The 23,992-nt window shown below is 46.1% G+C and overlaps 1 protein-coding gene across 1 annotated transcript; it reads left to right on the forward strand.

Annotated features, from left to right (window-relative positions):
* Positions 1 to 1,167: 1,167 nt before the first annotated feature.
* TNFSF4 (TNF superfamily member 4) lies at positions 1,168 to 8,914 on the forward strand. Its single transcript, XM_014257519.2, has 3 exons — positions 1,168 to 1,365; positions 7,100 to 7,142; positions 8,535 to 8,914. The coding sequence occupies exons 1-3, from the start codon at positions 1,168 to 1,170 to the stop codon at positions 8,912 to 8,914; spliced, it is 621 nt and encodes a 206-aa protein (XP_014112994.2).
* The last annotated feature ends 15,078 nt before the right edge of the window (positions 8,915 to 23,992 follow it).

Here is a 23,992-nt window from a genome sequence, read left to right on the forward strand (position 1 = left end):
CTGGTCCTGCTGCACTCCTCTCTTTGTCTGGTCTATGTTGACAGGAAATACCCTTGCCTGGATGGGAGAACACATGAAAAGAACATTGCTCCTGTTCCTCTGCATGCAGGATACATGTCAGGACATGTGCCTCGTGACAGGTTAAGAGGGCACATTTTGGGGAAGGGAAACTTTCTGACAACTCATCCCTAGAAGGCAGGCAGGTAATTATAGTCCCAGTGGGCTCCATCCTCACCAGGAAAAGGCAGCGCCTGACTTCGGTCATGATTTGATAATTTAACAAGGGCAGCAGAAAGAGCAGTGCTGGGCTGCCCCAAAGAAGGATGCAAAGTCTGTCACCCAAAATAAACACAGGACACGGTCCCTGTTTCAGTCAACTCATATTTGGCAGCCCTGGGTGTCATAAGCAGAAGTCACAGAGACCAACCAAAGGTATCCCAAGGGACAGGCTGCCAGGAGAGCAGCCTGGATGGGCTGCCCCTCCGCAGGCATTTTCTGGACTACAGGTTTCCAAGTGTGCAAAAGGGAAAGTTGTTCCCAAACAGTTCTCAGTTTTCTCCCTCCTATGCTTTGCACAACATGCCATGGCTTTAAAAGCAGAAGAAAAAAGTGAGAAGGGAAGTGCATGTTTTATCTTCCATCCCTTGTGCTTTCCACCTGTCCCACATCCTTTCCTAGTCATTGCTTCTTTACAGAAAAGGGGTTTTAGGAGTGTTGTAAGATGCTAGAAAAGGAGAGAGCCAGCCCTGTAAACTCCCTCTCTGAGGCTGAACAGAGAGGTGAGAAAAGTCTGAGTGAAGATGAGCGCTGTCCACCCGACTCTTTGCTATTGTTGGAAAGAACACATATCACATAAACAACTCTCCTTTGAAAGGCCCTTACTCAAAATTGAACTGGGATGCAATAAATCAGCCCCCACATTCACACACAGAAAACCAAAAAATAATAAAAATAAAAAAAAAAAATAAGAGAAAGAAAGAAAAGAAAAGAAAGAAAGGAAGGAAGGAAGGAAGGGGAAATTTAGATTAGTCACAAAGAAGTTTCCCCGCCTGCTTCTCTGTGCATAAAGCAATCTCCTGGAGGCAGTGTCTTCACTTCATCTCTGCTCCTGGAGCTCATCTGCTCCCTCTGGGCTCCTGCTGGGGCCCTTCCCCAGCAGCTGCTGCCATGGAAGGACAGCCAGACACAGAGCCAAGGGCTGGAGAGCAGATGGAGAGCCCAGGGGAAGCTGAGGAGGATGAATGGAGGCCCTGGCAAGGAGGACAGGTTAGGAACATGCTGCACCTCGTGTCTGCTGCTGCTCAGTGGATTTTACTGCTTGCCTGCCTGGTTTACCTGGGTGTAGATTTGCTGCGGCCCTCAACGGTAAGAGCTCGTGTTCAACCCTATTGGACCTTTGTGAAGCTTTGTATGGGCTTGATTTTCTTTTTATTTTTTAAGAAAAGAGAACAAGCTTTTAAGTTTATCCCTATCCCTATTCAAGTTTTTAATTCCTTCTGTATGACAGTGTTATGTTGTTTTTTTCTCTAGGTTTTTTTTTTTTTTTAAATTAAATTAAATTAAATTTTAAATTAACATTCAGTGCTGCCCAGTGCAGGGTTTGGGCCCAAGTTTCCAGGAGCGTGACTGTTCCAAGAATTCTCTTTTCACTGACCCCTGAGGGAGGGAGCTCTGACTCCCTTCCACTCTTCCCACTCCCTGCAGTGACTAGTGTGTATTTCCATTTAATTGAATGACAATCAGATTTGCTCATAAACACCTCCTGAACTTCTGAAGTGTCCTAAAGGGCAGGCAGATGTGTGAGAAAGCAATTTACCCTTGTGACAGCTCTAGCAAGGCCCTGTGATGCCTTTGGGGGCTCTCAGGCTGCCCATAAAGCAGGATTAGGAGCAATCACCTCTCTGTGTGTGTGTGGGGGGGAAAGCTGGAGTGTCCAGAGGGAGTTTTGTGTGCCACAACACCAGAGCAAACAGGATAAATAATGCTTGGAGCTCCCAGTGCCCCAGCACTGCAGCAAATACACCTTTGGCGTGTCTGCAGGCTGCTGGATTGTCAACAACCTCTCACTGCTGCTTCAGCTCCTGCAGCCATTTCTCCTCCCACTCCTTCTCCAGGAGCTTTGCACCACTTTAAAGCTTGTTGTGCTTCGTTTTAGCCCAGCTCACTCTTTTCCTCCCACCTAGGCTGGGCACAGAAACAAGCCAGGCATGTGACCGTGGCCTCGTGCTCGGGGTCCTCTGCTGCTGAATGAAAAGCCTTGTGCTGTGCACAGCTTTCACTGACCTGAGGCTCACAGTGGTTATTAAACTGCAGAACAGGTTAAGAAACCCTGATAACCCTGAAAGATAACACTTGTCATTCAGGTCAGTCCTCTTCTCCTTCCACTATGCTGGGAGAGAGAAGCTGCACTGCAGGGCAGCAGAGGAGGGCGAGCAATCGCAGTGCTCAAGGTGCAGAAACCTCTCCCAGGTCACTCTGGCTCTGAAGCCTCATCATCTCAGCATCTGGCTCTTCTGCAAAAGTAAGGAATAAAAATAAATAAAAGGAATAGAGCAGGGTCTGGCATTGCTGCCTGGCAAAGCCAAGAGAGCAGCAGCAGGCGAGGGGACACAGAAATGCCTGGGGCTTCCCTTCCTCAACAGAAACAACTGGTACAGGGTGCTCGAGGAGCAGAAATGGCAGCAGATGAGAAGTCCAGGTCCCTGAGAATCACCAAAGGACCTTTTCAGTTTGAAACACTCCATAGCTACAGGGTTAGGACTGTTATTTCTGTTATTTTAACAGAGCTGGAGTGCACTGCTCTGTGCAGGAGAGGTACACGGGGAGATCTCTTTGCAGTGCAATCCCAGGGCTCATCTGGAGAATCCTGAACTGACATAGAAATGTATAAATGAGGGGGCAGCAGCATGAATCTGACTTGACTTTTGGGGCAGTTTAGGGACACTTTATGGAAGCAGAGACACAGCAGCATGAGAGTGGCAGATTTGGGAGTGCTGGCCCATGGGAGTGAATGAGTGGCTCTCCCTACCCTTGGGAAGTCTCCTGTTCTCCAAGGTGCAGAGTGCCACGCTAACTTTATTTGCAAGGGAATAACTGTGTTTTTTCACACATTTGGTTCCTTTCCATTGTCCTCATGGAAATATGGCTCTAAAAAGAAAAACCCTCCTGGACTGTCAAGGCACATAGTCAGTAAATTCAGCATCTGCAGCCCAGACTGTGCTTAACAAAAAGGGTTTGGATTCTCATTTCTGTTGTGATGCCACTTGGAGAACAAACCTCAGCTGAGATTTCCTAATGAGGAAGGTAAAAAGAAAAGGTCAGTGATAGTCTGCTCTTGCATCTGCAATTCCCACCTCTGCTGGACTTACCTTCTCTTGCCACACCTTTCCCCTTGCCTGGGAGGTAAAATCCGTGATGCTGGTGAGGAGAAGGTGCAACCCACTTCCAGAGAAAGGTCACCTGCCACCTGAGGGACACCTCCACGTGTGACACAGGCAGTCCCCTCAGTCATCCCCCTGAGGTTTGTGCTTTGTGTGGCCCAAATTTATTCCTGAAACCTCTGCCACGTGGTGGGACACAGAGCCCCAGCCTCCTGGGGAGGATCCATCTCGGGGATCCAGAGCTGGCACAGAGGAAGGAGCTGTGTGTGAATGGCACAGGGAGCCCTGGAGCTGGCACTAGAAACACCTCTGTGTCCTCAGCCCTGCTGGCACGCTTTCCCCCACGCCATACAAAGGCAGAGCAGACAAAGAGAGGTCACCAGCTTTGCTCTGAGCCCCCAGAGTCCTTCCAGTCCCACCAACACGCTGCCTCCTCAGCAGGATTTAGCAGCAAAGCGCTCCGGGATCGCGCAATAACCGCAAGAGATGCGTAAACCAGGTCATTTCCATTAGTGACAGCGGGCTTGATATTCTTATAAATGCAACAATTTTGTCACTCAGTCTGTGTTTGATGCACCCTGTCCATCGGTGGCCAGGTGGCACAGACTGTGGGAGATGTTTGACCTCAGGTGCTCAGCGCTTTGCTGAGAGAGCAGCTGGAAATCCCCAGAGAAACTCTTGTGCACTCAAAACAAGCTGGAGCATTGAGGTTCAGGCTGAGGCAATGGGTAGGGATGGGATGAGACAATTCTGCCGGACTCAGAGCGCAATTCAAGCTGGAATTTCTCTCTCTGCCAGCCGTGCCCAGCCCTGGAAGCCCAGAGCAGCACTAGAGGGTGCCAGAGCAGACCTTTTCCAGCAGCACAGCCAGCACAGCTCCCACAGCGCAGTGAAAAATGAGGTTCACTTTTTTTTATATATATAGAATTTAAAAGCTTAATAGAAAGACAATTAGGAGATAAAATAAAGTAAAATATACAGATACATTGCATTCAGCCAAGAGAGCACACCTTACTGACAAAGGATTGTCCCTTAAAAACAGAACCCTACTACATATCCATAAATTCTCATACATAATTCAAACATTCTTCTTAAGTTTTGGATGTTCTTTTGTTTAGTTTTTAACTTGCCTCCTCCCCAACAGATCAATGTTCTCTTCTCCATTCAGCCTCACACTCTCTGATAACAGAAATACAATAAATTCCTCCCCTCAACACTGGTCACTGCTGTCTTCATCTGGATAAAATCATCTAAGAATGCAGGGGGGTCTTTGACTGCCTTTTTAGTCTCTGATTTATATGAACAAAAGTAGTTTTTGCTTTAATATCATGTTATAGCCTAACATACATGTAATTAACATGTATTATACCATGAGTTTTAAGTCTCATCAATAACAGAAATAGAAGGAACTGTATTAATACAACAAAGTTTTCTAACCTTGTACATATAACATTCATTTTAATGTTTGTGAAAGGCCAATAATATGATATGATATGATATGATATGATATATGATATATGATATATGATATATGATATATGATATATGATATCCTATACTATAATATACTATAATATACTATACTATATTATACTATACTATACTATACTATACTATACTATACTATACTATATTATACTATACTATAATATAATATACTATACTATACTATACTATACTATATTATACTATATTATAATATAATATAATAAATATACTATAATATAATAAATATAATATAATATAATATAATTATATATATATAATATAATATAATATAATATAATATATATATATATATAATATAATATAATATAATATAATATAATATAATTAAATTAAATTAAATTAAAATGTATCTATAATACTCAGCCTGCCCCTGCCTTTGCCTGCAGACAGGCACTGCCCAGCACATCCCCTGGGCATCCTCAGGCTGCTCTGTGACACCTGAGCCCAGATCTGGGAATTTCAGCCCCATCCACACCTTCTCCCTTAGGGAGCCTTTGGCATGAGTAAGGAGAGGAAAGCAGAGCACTGAGCCCGAGTTTCACTCTTTGATCAGGCCAAACGCTGAAGATCTGTGGTTGTGTAGAGACTGCAGATTTGGGACTCCTGTGGTTATGATGAGAGACAAGTTTGAGATGCCAAGCTCAGATTTAAAGACCCAGCGCAGCAGCTCGGTGTTTTGCATATCTGACCAGTGAGATACACACACACACTTCTATATTTGCATTCACTTTCTCTGTTACATTCATAAAATACAAATCACAGGATGATTTAGGCTGGAAGGGACCTTGAAGATAATCCCTTTCCAGCCCCTCTGCCACAAGCTGAGAGGGACACCTTCCACTATCCCAGGTTGCTCCAAACCCCTTCCAGCCTGGCCTTGAACACTTCCATGGATGCGCCATCCACAACTTCTCTGGGCATCCTGTGCCACGGTCTCACCACCAAAATTAGGAAGAATTTCTTCCTAATACCTAATTTAAACCTGCCCCCCGTTATTTTTAAACCATTCCCCCCTCCCTTATCACTCCAAGTCCTTGTTAAAAGTCTCTCTCCAGCTCTGTTGTAGCCCCTTCAGGTACTCGAAGGTGCTTTAAGTTCTCCCTAAAGCTTTCTCTTCTCCAGACTGAACAACCCCAACTCTCCCAGCCTGCCTTCACAGGAGAGCTGCCCCAGCCAACTTCAAACCCATCTCAGCACCCTTCAGAGCCTCTGAGGGACACACACAGCCAGGAGCAGCCTGCCCCAAGGAGCCACAAAGGCAGAGCCAGCTCTCGGTGCCCTGCTGGAGGGTGGGACAGCACACCTGGCTCTGCCAACCCCTCTTTGCCAGGTGCTGCAGGCCTCAAGGGGGTCACACAGAAAAGGCTCTGCACCCCAAAGTCCTTCCTTGCTGTTTGCTCTGCCTCAATTGCACATTTTCTGAACAAAACCAACCCTGCCTGGGGTGCTCTGGAGGGCTCAGCACTGGGCTGAAGGCGCCCTGGCTGGGAACCACGCCGAAACAACACTCTAATAATTCTCTAATAACGATATCAAATGGAGCCCTGGCTGACAGCAGCTCTGATACCCAGGAGCTTCTCTGCTCCTCTAGAGAAGGAAGGATCCTGGCTGGGAAATGAAAGTGGCAGCAGCAGCAGCAGCAGTGAGGTGCCAGCCCGGTGCTGTCGAGATGAAAAGCGAGGGATGGGACCACTGTGCTATTTAAGATGATTTATTGCTGAAGTAGATATCAGTCTCTAAGGTGTGAGATTCAGCCATGGCTTAAGGTAGTCATGGGTTTCTTCTTCACACAGCAATACATAACATTTTGGTCCAATAGACAGTTAACACAAAACTTGTTTCTAGTTAATAACCTATCACCTTTGCTTAATTTTGCCTCATTGCATTTTTTCTTTTAGCCACTAAGCTGACAGGTCATGTACCCACACACAAATCTAACATAGCTTTTAGATCCCCAGCCTACCCTATAAGTCACATTATTACAGCTCAAAAATTATTTTACCTAATATAATTTCTTACTTACTCAAGGCATATTCTTACTTACAATTATAGAAACATAAGTTTATAATCTTCCTACTTAATGTTTGTGTACCTTTATCATTACATTAACCCAAGCTCTTTCCAAGGCTGCAGATTGAACCCTTCAGCATCTGAGGAAGTTCCCATTTTTCCATTTGCCTCAAAGAGGATTTATCTGCTTTGTTTTCCAGACCCAGAGTGACAAAGTGCCGTGGACCCACATCCGCTACACAGGTGGGTGTTGGGCTGGGGGGACCCCTTGATGATCCCCCAGTGTAGCAGCCACCACCGTGCCACATCCCCCTGGCCCTCTCTGAGGGCTCCCTGCTCTGCCACAGCCCCCAGGGACTTCCACAGCATCCCTAAAATGTGGTCCCTAAAGGGCTCTTATGTGCTTGGTGCCACAGTGGTGGCTGTTCCTTCTGATGGAGGTGCCAGGAGAGCTGGAAGGGGAGAGGGGCCAAGCCTGCCCCAGCTCTGCAAGAGGCCAAAATGAAACAATTGGGTTTTCCCAGAGCAGAACAAAAATAACCTGAAAACCTGTGTGGATTTCTGCAGCCCTCACCTATCTCCTAAAACAATCTTTCACTCTGTGAATGAACAAGAAAGGCATTTTTGAGACTTTTACTAAATGCAGGCAGCACGCTCTTGGGATTTTCTGAAACAAGTCAATGGTTTCCTGGTTTATGAAAAATGTAAATGATTTCCTCAGGAGGGGTGGGTGAGAGCACACACCACAGCAGAAGTGCTGCTCTGAGTGCCAGTTTGTTTGTAGTTGTCACACCTCAAAGATAAAACCAATTGCTAAAATAGTTTAAATAATACTGAAAATGTTATTGACAGTTTTACTTTCAGTTAAAAGCGTGAGGCAGCACTGAGTCCAACCTAAGAAACTCACATCCTTTAGAGGAAAAGCTTGAGAAATTTGGTCCCATCCTGGGGTGGGGGCTGTGCTCCCTGCCTGGAGACCTTCAGGGTGAAAACCCAGGGGCACAGCAGAGAAACACAACCTGCACAGCCCTGAAAACTGTTACTCTTCATTCCACGAGAAAACCTGTCATGCCAAGTTCCAGTTCAATTTCTCCTTATTCTGCTCTATATGAATTAATTCCTTCTGCTTCTGCCTCTTTGCTGCTCTTTCCTCTGGTCTTCTGGAAAACAAACACAAAACCACAACCTAACCCTAAGACAAGGGTTTATGTTACCAGCATCTCCACGGAAAGCATTTTTGTCTTCCACATGTGGATGCTTTTTCCTCATCTTATTTACTGTTTTATTTTTCCTGCTTTATTTTTTATCAACCTGTGCTTTCTAAACTCACAGTGATGCTTTACTCACTGTGCTTTCCCGCATTCTAAGACACAGAGGAAGCAAATAGTGCATAAATAAAAATTTGGAGGAGTAATCCATATAAACCACGTGCCAAAAAAGGCACAGCTTCGTCAAGAGTGGGAATCCGTAACTTTTCACGGTAGAAGATGGTTAGAGTAGATGATATTCTAGCTCTGGCCTGTTTACTCTCCCCTTTCTTATATTTTTCAATCATCCCTGCAGTCAGATGGTGTAAAACAAGCCATTTCCTGATTTTTGTCATCAGGGGATCACCTTTGCTTCCTCCCATTGCAGGCAGAAGCATCAAAGGAGCAGCCGTGAATCTCAGCGCCGAACTGGGGCCCATCCAGATCAGAAACGGCTCCATCGTCATCCCCTGCGACGGGCTCTACCTCGTGTCCCTCCAGAGCTCCATCTACCTGGAAGAGGAGGACTGGCTGAAGCTGACCCTGCAGGGGACACACAAGACCACCAGCAGCCCCCTGTGGGAGCAGATTGTCCAGAGCAGCCACAACACCGTGAACCTCACCACAGCGCTCTACTTGTTCGAGCAGGACAGCATCACGCTGTGGACCAACTCCAACGCCAGCATCTCGGATCTGTCCTTCAGCCTGGTGTTAATAAGTGACAACAAGTGCAGAAGGGAAAGTACAGCCTTCCCCACCGACCTGTAGCTTTTGGACAGGCAGACTGCTCTAGAATCCCTCCCTGGGGCTGTGGAGAGCTGTGGGGACTGACAGTCATCAAATAAGAGATTTTTAGGCTTCAGGCTCTAGCTTGAGCCTGCGGGAAAGTCAAGCACACAAACCCTCTCCCTCTGGCCTGAGAAATCAAAAGGAGGAATCCCAACAGTCCTTGGAGAAGGAAAACAACCTTTGCAGGTGTTGTTTGTTCCTTGTTGTTTGCTTGTCAGAAACGGCCCAGGGGTGTTGTTCCAACTGCCCAGTGATGGTGATGGGTTGGTTTCATGAGCAGTGAGAGTTTTACCTCCTCAGACCTGCTCAGAGCTGTCTATAAAAGAAGATCTGGAAGAATAAAACTTGCTCTCTTGTGGAACTGAGGCTGGAGAGTCCGTGTGGTCACTTTTCCATGCCTCATACAGTGCGATATGGAGCCTCAGGTAAACCACAGCTCAGACAGGTTTTCTGTAGAGCAGGCAGGCTTTGCCTCTTTGGAGCTCTGCACCACTCATTTGCTACCCAGGACGGATCTTCCCATCACTGGGGAAAGGGAAGGGTGCAGCTCTTGAGAAGAGCAGAAATGGAAGCCAAAGAAAGTCACCAAAGCCTACCTGATATTCAGAGAAACCCCATGTTTCTCTATTTACTTTTATATCTGTGTATAGTAAGAAATGTGCTGTATTTTTTCTCAAATAGAAGTGTGGCGAGTCAGGAAGATTCCTCAAGTGTCTTGAAGCCACCTGGAGCAGGAGGAGCACAAATCTGTCTGGCGAGATGGAAAACAGGGAAGAGGCAGCAAGGGAATGAGTGAGCCAGATAAAGGCTGTCTGAGAGGGAAAGGTGGTATTTGGAAAAGAGCTGCCAGGACTGCACTGCACAGCAGGAACACAAACCCTGCACTGGCTGTGGAGTTTTGGGGAGCAGCCTTCGGGAGCAGAGCCCCACTGGCTGTTCCAGCTGTCTCCAGACTACTGAAGCTGGACCCCAAGGAATATCTGGTGGGACATTTACATCTCGAGATGTAAGGCCTCAGAGGAAAAAAAACCTCCTTCAAGCACAGGCACACTGGCTTGACCCAAACGTGATCCAGGCACGTAAAAAGTTGGTCAAACGTGAAGACTTCTAGATTTGGTTCTTCTCTTTGAGGGACCAAGTGGGAGCTGCAGGTCTGAGCTCCTTTTCCTCAGGGAGGACTCGGCTGGTTTTGTGGCTGCCCCAGACTTTGTCCCACCTTTCCCAGGCACGGCCTCCTGTGCACACCTGCCTGGCTCCTGCTGAAGTCAGAGCACTCTCAGTGACCCTGGGCTGCTCATCCCTGTTCTCCTTGCAGCTCGGGGCTGCTGGAGACAAGTCCTGCCCTGCCCTTGTTGCCTCAGCACAGCCAGCAGCTGTGGGATTTTTGGTTCAAGTGACACAGATTTTAAGTTGACTACTGAACTGTCTCAACATTTCAGCGTGTCACTGCTGGCTGTACACTCCAAACTCTTCTCTTAAGAATATTTATGTATTTAAATAGGCAGGAGAATGTTACAGCAGATTTCTTAGAAACATTGGGAAGGGCTCAGAGCAGGTTGTCAGCACTGAACTCCTCTTCGAGAATGCTCTCGATGCTCTGGACTGTTCCTGCTCTGCAGCACCACTCAGGGCTGAGCATTCCTGCAGACTCAGGTGCTACAGGCAGCTAAAGACATCCTCCAGGCTTTGGAGACTTTTCCTGGGCTTTAGGCTGATGAACTTCCCTACCTGGGCCAGGTAGGCCCAGTTTTCCAGGGGAAACTGGCTGAAGCAGTTAACTCATGTTAAGAAGCAGCTTTTCTCCTCTCAGCTGAGAAGCTGTGGCTGCCTTGCACCCACAGGATGCTCATCATTAAGGGATATTTTGGGCTTTTGACTCTGGCCACGCTTGCCACCACCAGGACTGAAGGCAGGTGCACCCTGCCCCGAGGCTGGGGATTGTCCCACTCCCCTCCAGGGAAGTGAGAATGTGTTTCTCCTCCTAAAAAAAAAAAATAATAAATATTTCCTTAGCAACGTTTGGGCTTGTGGTGTCCCTTGGAGGTGTGGGCTGGGGGAGAAGGAGGTTGGAAGTGACTGGTGAATTATACATTCAGTGTTTGAGCAGACACTTCCAGTGCTGTGAAAACTAAATGGAATTTTCACATGGAATTTTTACAGCTGGTGGTTCCCACCATGATCCAACCCAGGGCAGGGCCTGCCAGTGCTGTGTGCAGGGGTGCACAGGACAGCAAGACAGATGAGGCCTAGAAAACACAAATGGATTTCTTCTTTGGAAGGCTCCAACCTTCTTGTTCAGAGCAGGAGAGGCCATTTCACACACTGATCCTCCAGGCTGAACCAGACTGACCCACATCTACACACACACATGCACTTGTCTTGAAATAAAGGCTGAAACAATTCAACTCCTGACACTGATTACTTGATGTCCTCATCAGTAAATTTCCACACCAACAGCTTTTGTTTGGAGACCCCTTGACCTCCACAAGGTTAAAAGTGTCTTTGAAACGAGAAATACTGGTATGAGAAATATTGAATTTTGTTCCTGGGGTTGTCAAGGCCTTGTAGGAGCTCACAGCTGGTGCTGCAGTCCCATCTCCCAGCTCTGCTCAGCCAGGTCAGTGCACACAGGGGTGGGATGGAGGCCGCTTCTCCTTACGCAAGAAATGATGGGAAACATTCAAAGTCCGCTCGCACCCGCGCAAAAATCACCTCGTTTTCTACCACATGTGGTTATCAGTAATAATGGATGATGAGCCTGTGGTTTTTCAGACACCACTGACATTTCATCAGCCAACAGTGAGTCACAGCTATTGCCTGTCAGAAAGCTGAAGTGTCTTGGCAGAGTGCAGCTGGCTGCTGCTGCTCTAGAGCCAGCACTGAACAGCTCAGGCAGCAGAAAGCACAGGAATTCAGTTTCCTTATTCAACATTCGAAATAGGGAATCATGGAATCAAGCAGCCTCCTGCAGTTGGGAAGATTTGGCTTATAAGACTTTTCTCAGTGTGAGAAATGAGGGATTTGTCTTTGCAAACGAGCTGTGGGTGTGCTGGTAGATGAAGCCAGCACTGAGAGATAAAAGAAACAATGGGAAGGATTCCACTGGATGATGAATGGGGAAAAATATATATATATATATATCTGCCTTTACAAACAAACTGTAGGTTTTCTGATAAATGAAATTGGATATTGAAAGATTAAAGAAACAATGGGGGAAAGCAATAAATTCCATAAGAATTAAAAATTAAGAGGGAGGGTCATAGATTAGAGGGGAATATTAGGTACCAGGCATTCTGGGAAGTCTGTACCTCCCAAGTACCCCAGCCAGTGGGGAAAGAGAGATGGACATGCAGCTGGGAAATTAGGATAAAAAGGAGGCTGCAGCCTCCAAAAAATTTGAGAGACCCCATGGCCACTCCCTTTATTCAAATAAAGTAAAAGGACTCCTCTGTCTCCTATTTAGACATAAACCTCTGGTGTTTGTGGATCAATTTACTGACACAGGGGAGCAAGGACACTGGGCACAGGGGCTGGCTGAGCTGCCCACAGGGAAGGAGAGCTCAGGAGGGAGGTGAAGCTGATCCATGGGCTGGGTGTCCCCAGGACTTTAGGAATGTAGGACAGACAGAAGGCAGGACTGAAGGAGCTCACTGTGAGCTCACTGTTTCTCCTGTGAGCTCACTCTCAGGGAACCACACCTCTGCAAACACCCAAAAACAGCCACTGCCTCCTCCAACACCCACCTCCTCCTCTTGCACAAGCACCTTTGCAGCAGGACAGCTCTGTGCTCTTGCTCACCTGCCCCAGGGGGGTTAGGAGCCCCACCTGCTCACAAGCACAAGATCACTCCCGTTCCTGGCCCTGCACTTTCTCCTGCCCCTGCATTTCACAGCGCCTGGTAGCCCACGCTGTTCTTTGGTGGCCAGCCAAAGCACAGGTCAAAGTTTGGGGCAAGACAAAACTTGATGTGGGCACAGATGTACTTTCCTAATAGTTGCTTTTGTTCTTTGCTTTAAGGCAAAATTCACACCCATTTACTGGCAATCCAGAGACCTGTTTCATTTCTTTTTATAGAAAAGGTGGTACTGATCACCCTGCAAAGACAAATATTTAACCCAGCATAGGATCTGATTCAGCAGCCCCATCGTTTCATCACCAAGTGCATGCCCGAGACAAGACACTGCTGGTGTTATCTCATGGAGTTCAAAGGAATCACATTCCTTTGTTGATTTAAGGTTTCTATTACTGCCAGTGTCTGTTTGTTTGGCTGTCACCAGCACAAAAAGTGGGCAGAATGCACACATCAGATGGGGACAAACAGATGAGACTTGCTTTCAGACCTTTTTAGGGGTTATGTTTTGAATTGTTGGTTGACCTGTTTTCTCTCTTTGTCACTTCCCACAGGACCCAGGGACATTGACACACCTGCCAGCAAGAAACTTCCTTAATGTCTCCTATGAGCTAGGATAACAGCTGGACTTGGTAGTCTGAAAGTCTTTTCCAGCCAAAATGATTCTATGGTTACACATGTTCCACCCTTGACAAGGTGAAGAACTCACTCTGGTAGCTGTTCACCCACTCTGAAAAGACTCAGATTCTCCACTGTCCCCAGCAGCATCCACACTTTACAAGAAAAGGTTTGCTCCAGGTCTCAGGAGAAAAAATGTCCCTGCCTTTCCATTTAGTTTCAATAATTCATCTCCTTGTGTTAAGCTTGATCCTTTTTCCAAAAATGCCCTTTCTAGAGGCAGGGCTTCGTGGCCCATGTGCCAAATCCTGTTTGCACCAGCTGTGCTGTCACAGATGCAGCCAGAAACCTCACCTGCCCCATCCCAGAAAAATCCAGGATTCCTCCTGTCCTGGCTACAGTCACACACACCTTTGCCCCATGCCTGGGTTTGCAAAAATACCTGCAAAGAAACAGATGGAGAGACAAAACCCTCCACTGATCCTGCAGGGTTTCCACGGGGATCTACACACAGCCTGGAGCAGGGAAGCTCCAGCTGTGCTGCAGGTGGTGCTGCTGTGAGCTGAACATCAGTCTCACCATCAAAACTGCAAGATTTGAGCAATGCTAAGTAAAGAAAGCTGTGTTGCACCAGGGAAGAGACTGAATGGGTGATCAAAACCTAAACTTAGTGGAAACAACTGGTGCTGTGTAGTTCACACCTGCCACGCTTCTCAGGAGTCTGTAATACAACACGTCACCCCAAATGTGTAAAGTCACATTGTTTTAAATAAGATACTGCTTTAAACAAGAGCTGTTGTCACGTTCTTTTAAATAAGAACTGCTGTGATTGAAGAACAAGCTAGTTCAGTCAGAGAACACAGCCATAATCATAAGGGAAGAACAGAGTTCTCTCAAGGAATGAAAAATGACTTTACCTGTTGAGGCCCATCAGCGTAAGCACATTAATTAATGTGCTCTCTTCAGCAGTGATGCCTATCAGATGTCTCAATTTTTCTGTGTGTTTTCCTTGGGCCTAGGGCTATGCTATAACCCCAGCCTGGGGGAAACATTTTCTGGCCTTGTAATTCAGGAGCATAGCCCTGAATGAGTGGCTTTGTCTATACCAGCTCTATCTGGTCACCGTGGCCCCAAGGGCATGCGAGAGCAACTTGGATTTTTTTGTCCTTTGTCCTGTTTTGCACCCTCTGTCCCAAACTGAGCACAGTGAGTCAGACCTCAAGGTCTGAAACTTTGTTTTTCCTCCTTGTCCTCCTGACCACCATCATCAAAGGCACGAGTATGTTAAAATTCTCCAAATGAAAGTACATTTGGTCTCATTCTTGCAACACTTTAACACTTGCACTTTCTCCTAACCCAGGAAGCTGCAACAACAAATTAAGAGAGATTGAGCAGGGACTGCGGTCATGGGTGTTGTGTCACAAATATCTGAGGATTGCCCATCCCAGTTCAGCTGTTTCTCAGCCTGTTCTGCAATGCAGATACAGGTGCAGATACACCAGGGGTACCACGTTTTCCTCACAGCTCCTGGGAGACCAGCAAAGAGCAAGGGAGGAGTTCAGCAATGTGGTGGGGAAATGAACCTCAGGCCCAGACTCACAGTTTCCTTTGAAACGGTCCTGAATTGCTGGGGGAGCTTTCCACAGCTTGAAATACCAGGCTGGATGCTGGGGGGTTGCAGAAATCCGCTCTGACACAGCTCTGGGGATGCTGGATGCTGGGGGGTTGCAGAAATCCGCTCTGACACAGCTCTGGGGATGGATGGAGAGCTTTGCTCGCTGCTGCTGTGGTCACAGCCAAGGGGTGAAGGCAGCAGGAGGTGACACAAGGAGGCAAGGGGCAGGAGGCAGCCTCAGACAGGGCTTGGGACAGGTCCCCATCAAGCCCAGAGCTCAGAGAGCAGCCAGCACAGCCCTGACTTCACACACACACACTGCCTGTGAGAAAGGATGGATTAGGCTTGGAGTTCTGCTCCCTGTCCCTGGACTTGGTTTTGGTGCAAACTGCCTAAAGCGCATCACTTAGCTGGAAGACAATCCATATTCAAGCATCCCTTGAGGTTTTTTTATGTGTTCTGGGAATCCTTTAGCTTGGTTTGACCCCTGACCCGTCATGCAATAGATTTTATTTTTGGGTCTTGTGTTTGTTGTTCCCTCACAAGGACAAATGGGGAATTACTGATAGCCACAGGGTCACTGGTAGGAGTCCTTCTCACATCTTTTCTTTTGATGTTATCTGTGTGGTTCCTTCAGTGTTATTTAATCATTAATACAGTTATAGCTATTTTGACAAACGTGCCTAAGTTATTCTCTGACAATTGTCATTTAATATTGCATAGTCTCTATTTTAATCTTTTGAGAAAGCCTAAACTTTATATATGTTTATCACACTAATTTACATATAAACTACACATGACCAGGGCATTGGCCACAAAAGCTGACAGATGACATGATACCAAAACCAGTTAAAAAGTGATTACAAACCGTACTACATCAAAATCCTGGCGATTAATAACAATTCGCAAAAGCTAACGTGAAATCGCAAAAGCCAACGACCACATTGTCATTTATAACAATCCCCAGCCTGCTTTCCTCATGGCATTTCCACTCTGCTCGCTGTCCTTGGACAGAGCTCAGGAACCACCAGCGTGGCTGCTGAATTTATGACCCAGCTTGCTCACCACAAACTGCACGGGAGCGCTTTTTCTGCTCTTCGGGATGGCGCAATGTTACGGATTCCATAAAAACCCTGCACTGGGCAATCCTAACTCCTCATTCCAGAGATTTTTCTCCACCAGAACTCTTCCTCTGTCCCAGGATCGTGGATGGTCAGAGGAGAAAGGAGCATCTGGAGCTGCATCATTCAGGGAAGACCAAAGAGGAGCCACAAGCATCAGGAGGGTGACACGGGACCTGTGCTGGCTGCTCCTTGCAAAGTGAGCTCAGATAGAAGGGAGCACCTCCTTAAATGAACAGACAGCAGGATTAAATGGAAAACAAGGACTGCTAGGAGCTTTTTCATGCAGTAGGACATATAAAATAACCTGCTGGAGTCATTGCTGCAAGAGGAAGCTCAAAGGTTGGGCAGGCTCAGAAAGCAGCAGATTCACACACAAGGAATGCCCCAGAAACTGCTGAAAGGGAAGAAACAGAATGCACATCAGGCCTGGTGTCTGAGGCAGGATGGGCCTCTGAACTGAACAAGGTTGAGTGGGAAGGGCAATACTCCAAAAAAATGGGTGAGCTGAGCAGCCAAACCACAGCTCTGGCAGGCCAGAAATCCCCTCTGGCAAAGCTGAGGTGATTCAGCGCAGGGAGTTGTGCAAGGCAGCACTGGAGGTGCTGATGACACAGCCCCAGCTCTGTCCTAGGGCAGCTGTCCTTCAAATGCATGCAGGAAATAAAAGCAGCATCTGATGATGCAATGGGAAGAAAGCCAGGAGGGGGAAGCTATAAAGATGTTAAAAATGGCAATATAATGTTGACATTGGCGTTTATGCATTAGCTTTTACGTGATGTTACTAATCAAAAGTACCTGGAAATGGTAAAATTCATAACCCCTTTTGGCTGCTTATTAGTGCAACACAATCTATTAATTTTGTACCACATAGCCTGTAGGAATAGGGGTGTGATGAATTTATTATATCGTAGGTTTTAGCAAAATATGAGATGCTAAAATGCTCCTGTGTAATTAAGAGAATGGTGTAAGGCAATTATGCTTGCAAGGCAATCATGTTTGTTTCCCCCACATCTGCTGAACAACCTCTGCAAGTGAAAACAGCAACACAAACCAGAATTGGAGAAGAACTTGTTAATTCTTTATCGGGGAGTGTGAAACAACAGCATGGAAACACAAAAAGAAATAAAATATATATATATATAGTATATACATTTAGTATTTTTTTTATATATATATTTTTTTTTTCAGTATGATATACTGAAATATATATATTTAGTATACATATTTAATATTATATATATATTCAGTATGATATACTGAAAAATATAGATATATAGTATTTTATATATATATTCAGTATGATATACTGAAAAATATAGATATATATTTAGTATTTTATATACATATATTCAGTATGATATACTGAAATACATATATATGTATTTTTAGTATTTTATATATATATATCTATTTTTTTTTTTTTTCAGTATGATATACTGAAATATGTCCTTTAATTCGTGAGTATGGGGGGGTGAAGTATTCAAGCTGTAGATCTGAGCAGAGATCATCCATTGATGAAGCAGATGTTGGAGTAGCTGTGGTCCCAAGAGAAGCTTGATCAGAGAGAGATGAGAGTGATGGAGACCCTTTGCTTCCAGGGAGAGAAGAAGAAAACCTCTGTTCCCAGAGATGATCACAGAGACAGATGGAGAGAACCTTTGCCTTTGAACAACTCATCCTTAAAATACCCCATGAGTTCATGGCCCATGGACACACCTCTAGGAGGGTCAATAGCCAGGAACACCCCAGTGCTGGGCATTGCCCCTTTTTATCCCATTATTAAACTTCTAAGAGTTCCAAAGAGTGCACTCTGTTTTTCACAGGGACATCCATGCACAAGGAGAAGAGGGTTCCATAGCCCAGCCACCCTCCAGCAGTGCAGGGACAGCCCAGGGCAGGGGCTGGGGGCTCACCCAGAGCTGGGCTGTGCCCCTTGGGGAGCACAGGGAAGGCAGGAGGTGCCTGGCTCGCCCTGCACAGCACCCTGACACTGCTGAGCCAACAAACACGCCAACAAACAAGTTCTCAGAGCTGGGTTTCTTGGCAGGCTGGCCCAGAAGGGACACACAGCTCCAAGAGCAGGGCAGTTTCATTCTACCAGGAAGGGCAGAAGCACAGAGAGGCAGGCTGCCAGATGCTGATGCAATGTGAGATTCTGAGGTCTAAGTTTTTCTGAAGGATTAGAAGAAAAATGTCACTGTCCAGGCGGGTGATGCAAGCCTCCCAGCCGGAAAAACATGCCAAGGTTTCACTGCTTTCAGAAGGATTTCTCCTTTCCCATCTCAGCAATCTGGGATCTCAGCCAGAGGAGGAGTAGGATGGGTGAATAAACAAACAGTACTTCACTTTCCTAAAGCAATTTGTAAGGCGAGTGAAAGGGCCCAGTGAGATAACAGCTGCTCTTTTTCCTCCACTCCCCTCTCTGGGCTCCTTGCCACAACATGCCCTGGGTATGTCAGGCACCCCTGCACTCCACAGCACTCAGGAATGTCACACCAAAACCGAGTCCCATCCTCTGTACACAACCTCCCACACTGGAAAAAGACATTGCTACATACTTGTTCCATGCTGGAACATCACCACCCTCACCGTAAAAAATTTCTCCCATAATTCTCATCTGAACTGACCCTCTTTTAGTTTGGAACTAAAACACTGCCACTTGTCCTGTCTAAAACAGGTCAGTCCTCACCTTTCTTATGAGCCCCCAAAAAGTGCTGAAAGGGCTCAGTGAGGTCTCCCTGGGCCCTTCTGCTCTTCAGGCTGAGCAACCCCAGCTCCCTCAGTCTTTCTCCACTGGAGAGTTGCTCCATCCACCTCATCATTTTTGTGGCCCTCTTCTGGACTCACATCTACAAATCCATGTCTTTCCTGAGGGCCCCAGAGCTGGATGCAGCACTCCAGATGGGGGGAAAAGGGGCAGAACCCCCTTTCCCTGACCTGCTGCTCACATCTCCCTTCATGCAGCTCACATTTTCCTACCATCCATTTGTGGGCAAGAAGCACATTTACCATTGTGGGTACAGAAGCACAGCTGCAGGCTCTCAAGCCTGGGCAGGAGAGCAAGAGTGTCACAGAAGGGCAGGGTGGAATTCAGATGGCCTGGAGAGAGAGTGTCTGAAAAAATGAGGCACAGCTGAGGAAGAGGAAGGTGCAAGTTCCTACCCTGCACAAGCAGGAATGCTCTGCAGTAGGAATGCAATAAGGAGCAAATAATTTGTGAGGAAAACATCTGGGGGCTGCAGAGTCCTGGGACCAGGCTGAAGGTGACACTCACTGGAAAAGGCAGAAATCACTCAGTACGTGGAAGCTTGAAGGTGTGTGTGGGAGAGCTGAGTCCAGAAACAAGTATCCCAACTCCTAAAAGGGCATGGATCAGTCATGCACAGCCAGAAGGAAAACTGGGATATTTGGAGATGTGGGAAACATCTCCCAAGAGTCCTGTTGTCTTCTGGAAAGATTTGTCCATAAATGACTGATGCTGAGAGAAAGGAATAACCTGACTGTGGTGGAAAGGAGAGGGACCACAGGCTTAATCTGGAAACCCATGGGAGACTGAGGACAAAGTCCACATTGTTAAGGCCTCTTTGGAGTCTTTAGCTGGACAAATTCCTTTCAGGTACCCTGCCAGAAGCAGCTGGTGCTCCTGCCATGGGATTGGGATGAGGTGAGGGGGCAGAGGACATCCCTGGGCACGTGGTGCTTGCAGCTGAAGGACAGAACAGCAGAACAGCTCTGCTGAGCCTTGGACGGTGAGGTCACCCCTCTATCTGTAAATATCAAACAGGTTCCTGAGACTGGGGCAGAACCAGTGGGGTTTTCCAGATTAGCCATGATCTCTGGGTACTCTCTGGGTGAGGAGAGGGTAAATATGCAGACAACCACTTCTCTATTTGGTGTCTTTAGAAGACCATCCTTGGCACTTTTTCATCCTATCCCGTTTATGCTGTTTCCACTTACGCCCCCACTCCACAGCTCCCCCACTTCTGCAGCAAGAGGCAGCAGAGAATGAGCTTGCACTGCTTCCTCCAACCCCAGGGACAAGGGCTGAGAAATCAGGAAACACTTTTTAGAGTTCTGGACTGGGAAAATCACTCTTTTCCTACAAGGTGAGGAATTCCAGATAGAGGACTAGCTCCCTCTCTGAAGTCCTCTGCTCCTGTTTGGGTTTGAATGCAGGACTTGGGCAATTGGAATGAGATTCTCAATCTCTTCAATGAATCTGCATTTGGAACAAGAGACCCAAAGTGTTATCCCTGCAGCTCTGACAGCTGAGATGGCCCCAACATCCTTCACCCAAGCAAGCATTTGGATGGAATACAAACAGACAGAGAACAAGGGCACACAGTGCATGAGAAATGAGCCAGGACAGGGTGCCAGAGAACTCCAATCACTTCCATCACTCTTAACACCCAGGTCTCACCATGACTGGGACTCCCAGTGCCCAGGGGCTGCCCCAGAAAGGCATCCTGCCTTGGCTTCCTGCTGGCATTTCCCCCACAGAGCCCCAGGGTTTTTTTTTTTTCCATTTTTGCCCATTGTTGTGACTCCAGAACGCTCAGTTTGGGAGAAACAAGGACAGCAGGGGTGCCCAGCCACAGGGTGCAACAGAGAGACCTGAAATTCAAATTAATCAATCCTCCTCTTTCTCTGCTCCTGTAGACCAGGGCTGAAACTCCACTAGGGCTTTCTTAAGCCTCTCTCATCCTCTTGGAAAGCTGCAAACACGCCAGTCTTCCCACAAACACACACAAATGCAGGCTGCACCACAAAGCAAAGATAGGTCAGTCTTTGTTTGGACAGAAAACAAGCTGGCCAGGACTTTAGAAACTTACTCCAGGGTTAAAGCAAACTTCATGCTCATACTGGTGGTGCCTTGTTTGGTGATGAAGAATGCAGGTGTTTGTGAGGCTTTGGGAAGCAGCTGCCCAGAGGACAGGTTGCAAAGCATCAGTTTTCAGAAGTGCTGTGAAGGGTGTGTTTTGAGGACCTCAAAGGTGCTGCAGTCTGCATTCATTCAAAAGATATTTTGAATATCTGGACATCTCACTCTGGTGAGATGTACATTTTAGCACCTTATCCCACACACAGAAAGAGGACAAGAATGCTTTCACAAAGAAAATCTGTTTTAAACCATGGTGATGAGCAAGCTGCTTGGGAAAGAATCACCCCAAAACCTTCTTCTTCATCAATATCTTTTTTTTTTTCCAGAGGTAAATAAGTCCTTAATACCTGTAGATTAAAGGAAACAGCTCTTGACATCCAATCTGTCAGTGGCAGTGTGGCATGTCCTGAGCTGAGGGGAAGTTAATTCCAGAAGATTTGTCAGACTCAGACAAGTTTTTTGAAACTCAGAGGTACATATGAGGTAAGAGATATATATGAGAGATACATAAAAGAAGTTGCCATGTTTCAACACAGCAGAAGAACATCCCCATGATGTTTTTAAAGAAGTGTTGCTGAGTGAAAACCAGTGTGGGGAGAGACATGCAACATTATTTAATATTAATTTTATTTAATATTAATATTATTTAATTAATTTGAAGCCAGAGGGGCTGGGACAAACGTGCTGAGGAAGGTTGTCAGTGCCAAGCAGAGTCATGGAAAGTTCCTGCCTGGACACCCTTGTGGTCAATTTGCTACTTCCACCCTGGGCCTGAGACATGACCACAAATCCCCAGGGCTGGGTTTAGGCAGAGGAAGTGAGAGCAGGGCACATGATGCTCCCTGTAATTGTCTTGAGCAGATACTTTGGATTAAGAGATTGGCAGGGAGTCAAACACCTGCACCTACACACTCCAGCGCAATGGAAATTCAGAGCCAGAAATGAACTGTGAGCTGGGGCATTGCCAGGGTGAAGCCTGCCAAATCTTTGTGCTCCAAAGATACCAGAGAAAGGAAGTAAGGGTGAAAAGGCAGGTAAGAGTCATCCCTGCTCCTTAGAATCATTTAGGCTGGAAAAGAGCTCTGATATCATGGAGCCCAAGCATTAATCTAACTCTGCCAGGACTGAATCATGTCCCTGTGTTCCTGCATGCAGAACACAACTGCTTCTATGCTAAATTTGTTTCCACACCTCCCTAAGAGGCTGTGAGGAGGGGGAAAAACAAAGAAAAGGAAGGAGGATAACAACGGGCAGTGGGCATCCCGTCAATTTACACACTGCTTGCAAAATCCCATTCCGAGAGCTGAGGCTGCTTTTGAGAAGTGTGAGAAATGAGGAAGAGAATGAGCCCAGATCTGGTTGTGATTGCATCTTCTGCTCTGCTTTGCCTGAGTCCTTTTTCTTTTTCTTTTTAACTGAGAGCAACAAAGTTAAAATAAACACTGGCTGGACAAAAACTGCTGGGGTCTGTAGGGGAAATACAGCTGAGATGTAGCCACAAACATTCTTACAAGTAAAGAAAGTAAAAATCTCTTTCAATTTAAACAGTAATTTCACAGCTCCCAAGCCTGCCTGAGGCTGGTGGGACCTGCAGGATAAAATTCTGCTTGCTGCCTCCTACCAGGGCTGAAGGTAGAGTCCAGCCTGTGCAATATTTGGAAGCATTTGACTCCAGATCCCTTTTGGTCCTGTGTGATCCCACCCTTGTGTGATCATTCCCATTTAAACCCTGCATTTATTGAAGTAAGTGGCACATTTTGCATGCCAGGACTGATGTTTTCTGCCCTGACCTCTACTTGTGGTATCACTAACAGCTCCGTGCTTGATCAAAAAGTTCTCCCCACACAGGCCAAGTCCTGAAATGATTTCCTTTGGGAGGAGTTTGTGGAAAGTACCTTGTCTTCTTGACATCAGTTGTGTGAAATTGAATACCAAGTCAGGCAGGAAATCTCCACAGGTTCCGTGGAAAGTCACCCCGAGGCTCTCTGGGGCTTTTCCACTTTTAGGTTTGCCCTAAAGCTGCCCCCAAAGGGTGCCCACAGCTGCCCCCAGCGCCACACAGATAATTCATTTTGGTTTTATGCAGCCAGAAGAGCTGAGGTTTCGCCCACAGGTTGGGAAGAGCCAGAGAAGAACCAAGAGCAGAGTTTATAAAGTTCATTTTTTATGCATTCCATCCCCAGAAAGGGAGCGCAGGAGAGCTGGCAGGGATCTCTCAGTGACATCTTTGTGACATCAGAATTTCTTCTCTAAATAAACACCAATGAAGAGCACTTTTCCATACTAAAAGAAAACTCAAAAGAATGTGAAGAGCATAAAAATAGAAAATACTTTCGAGGCTGACAGTTAAAATATTTTAGTTAATCTTTTTCTAGTTTACATTTGTTTTTTTACTTCTCAAGACAGTTAAAATATTGTAGTTAATTTTTTTCTAGTTTACATTTGTTTTTTTACTTCTCAAGACAGTTAAAATATTGTAGTTAATTTTTTTCTAGTTTACATTTGTTTTTTTACTTCACAAGACAGTTAAAATATTGTAGTTAATTTTTTTCTAGTTTACATTTGTTTTTTTACTTCTCAAGACAGTTAAAATATTGTAGTTAATTTTTTTCTAGTTTACATTTGTTTTTTTACTTCACAAGCCTATTTGCTTTTTAAATTTTTTTTTTGCCCTCTCCACACAACACTCCCAGTTGTCAAACAGGAAATGACAGTTTTGTTCCCACGATAAGGAACTCAAAAAAGCAGGTAGGAAAAAAAAATATATATACAGAAATAAAAATATAGAAACAGAAAAGCTAAAAATTATTTCAGGAAGACCTTGAAACTCAGCTAATTTCAAACTGCAAATTGAAAGCCATCTACAGAGCCCCATTTATTTTCCTGCTCTTCCTTGACCCTGAGTGGCATCAGGGGGAAGTGGGGGTTGGAAGCTGGATTCCATTTGCTGTTTCCACTTGGCTGCCAA

Source organism: Pseudopodoces humilis, chromosome 10 (assembly GCF_049639895.1).
Source record: "Pseudopodoces humilis isolate 2021_Gansu_Grassland_sample_001 chromosome 10, ASM4963989v1, whole genome shotgun sequence".
Lineage (NCBI taxonomy): Eukaryota > Metazoa > Chordata > Aves > Passeriformes > Paridae > Pseudopodoces > Pseudopodoces humilis.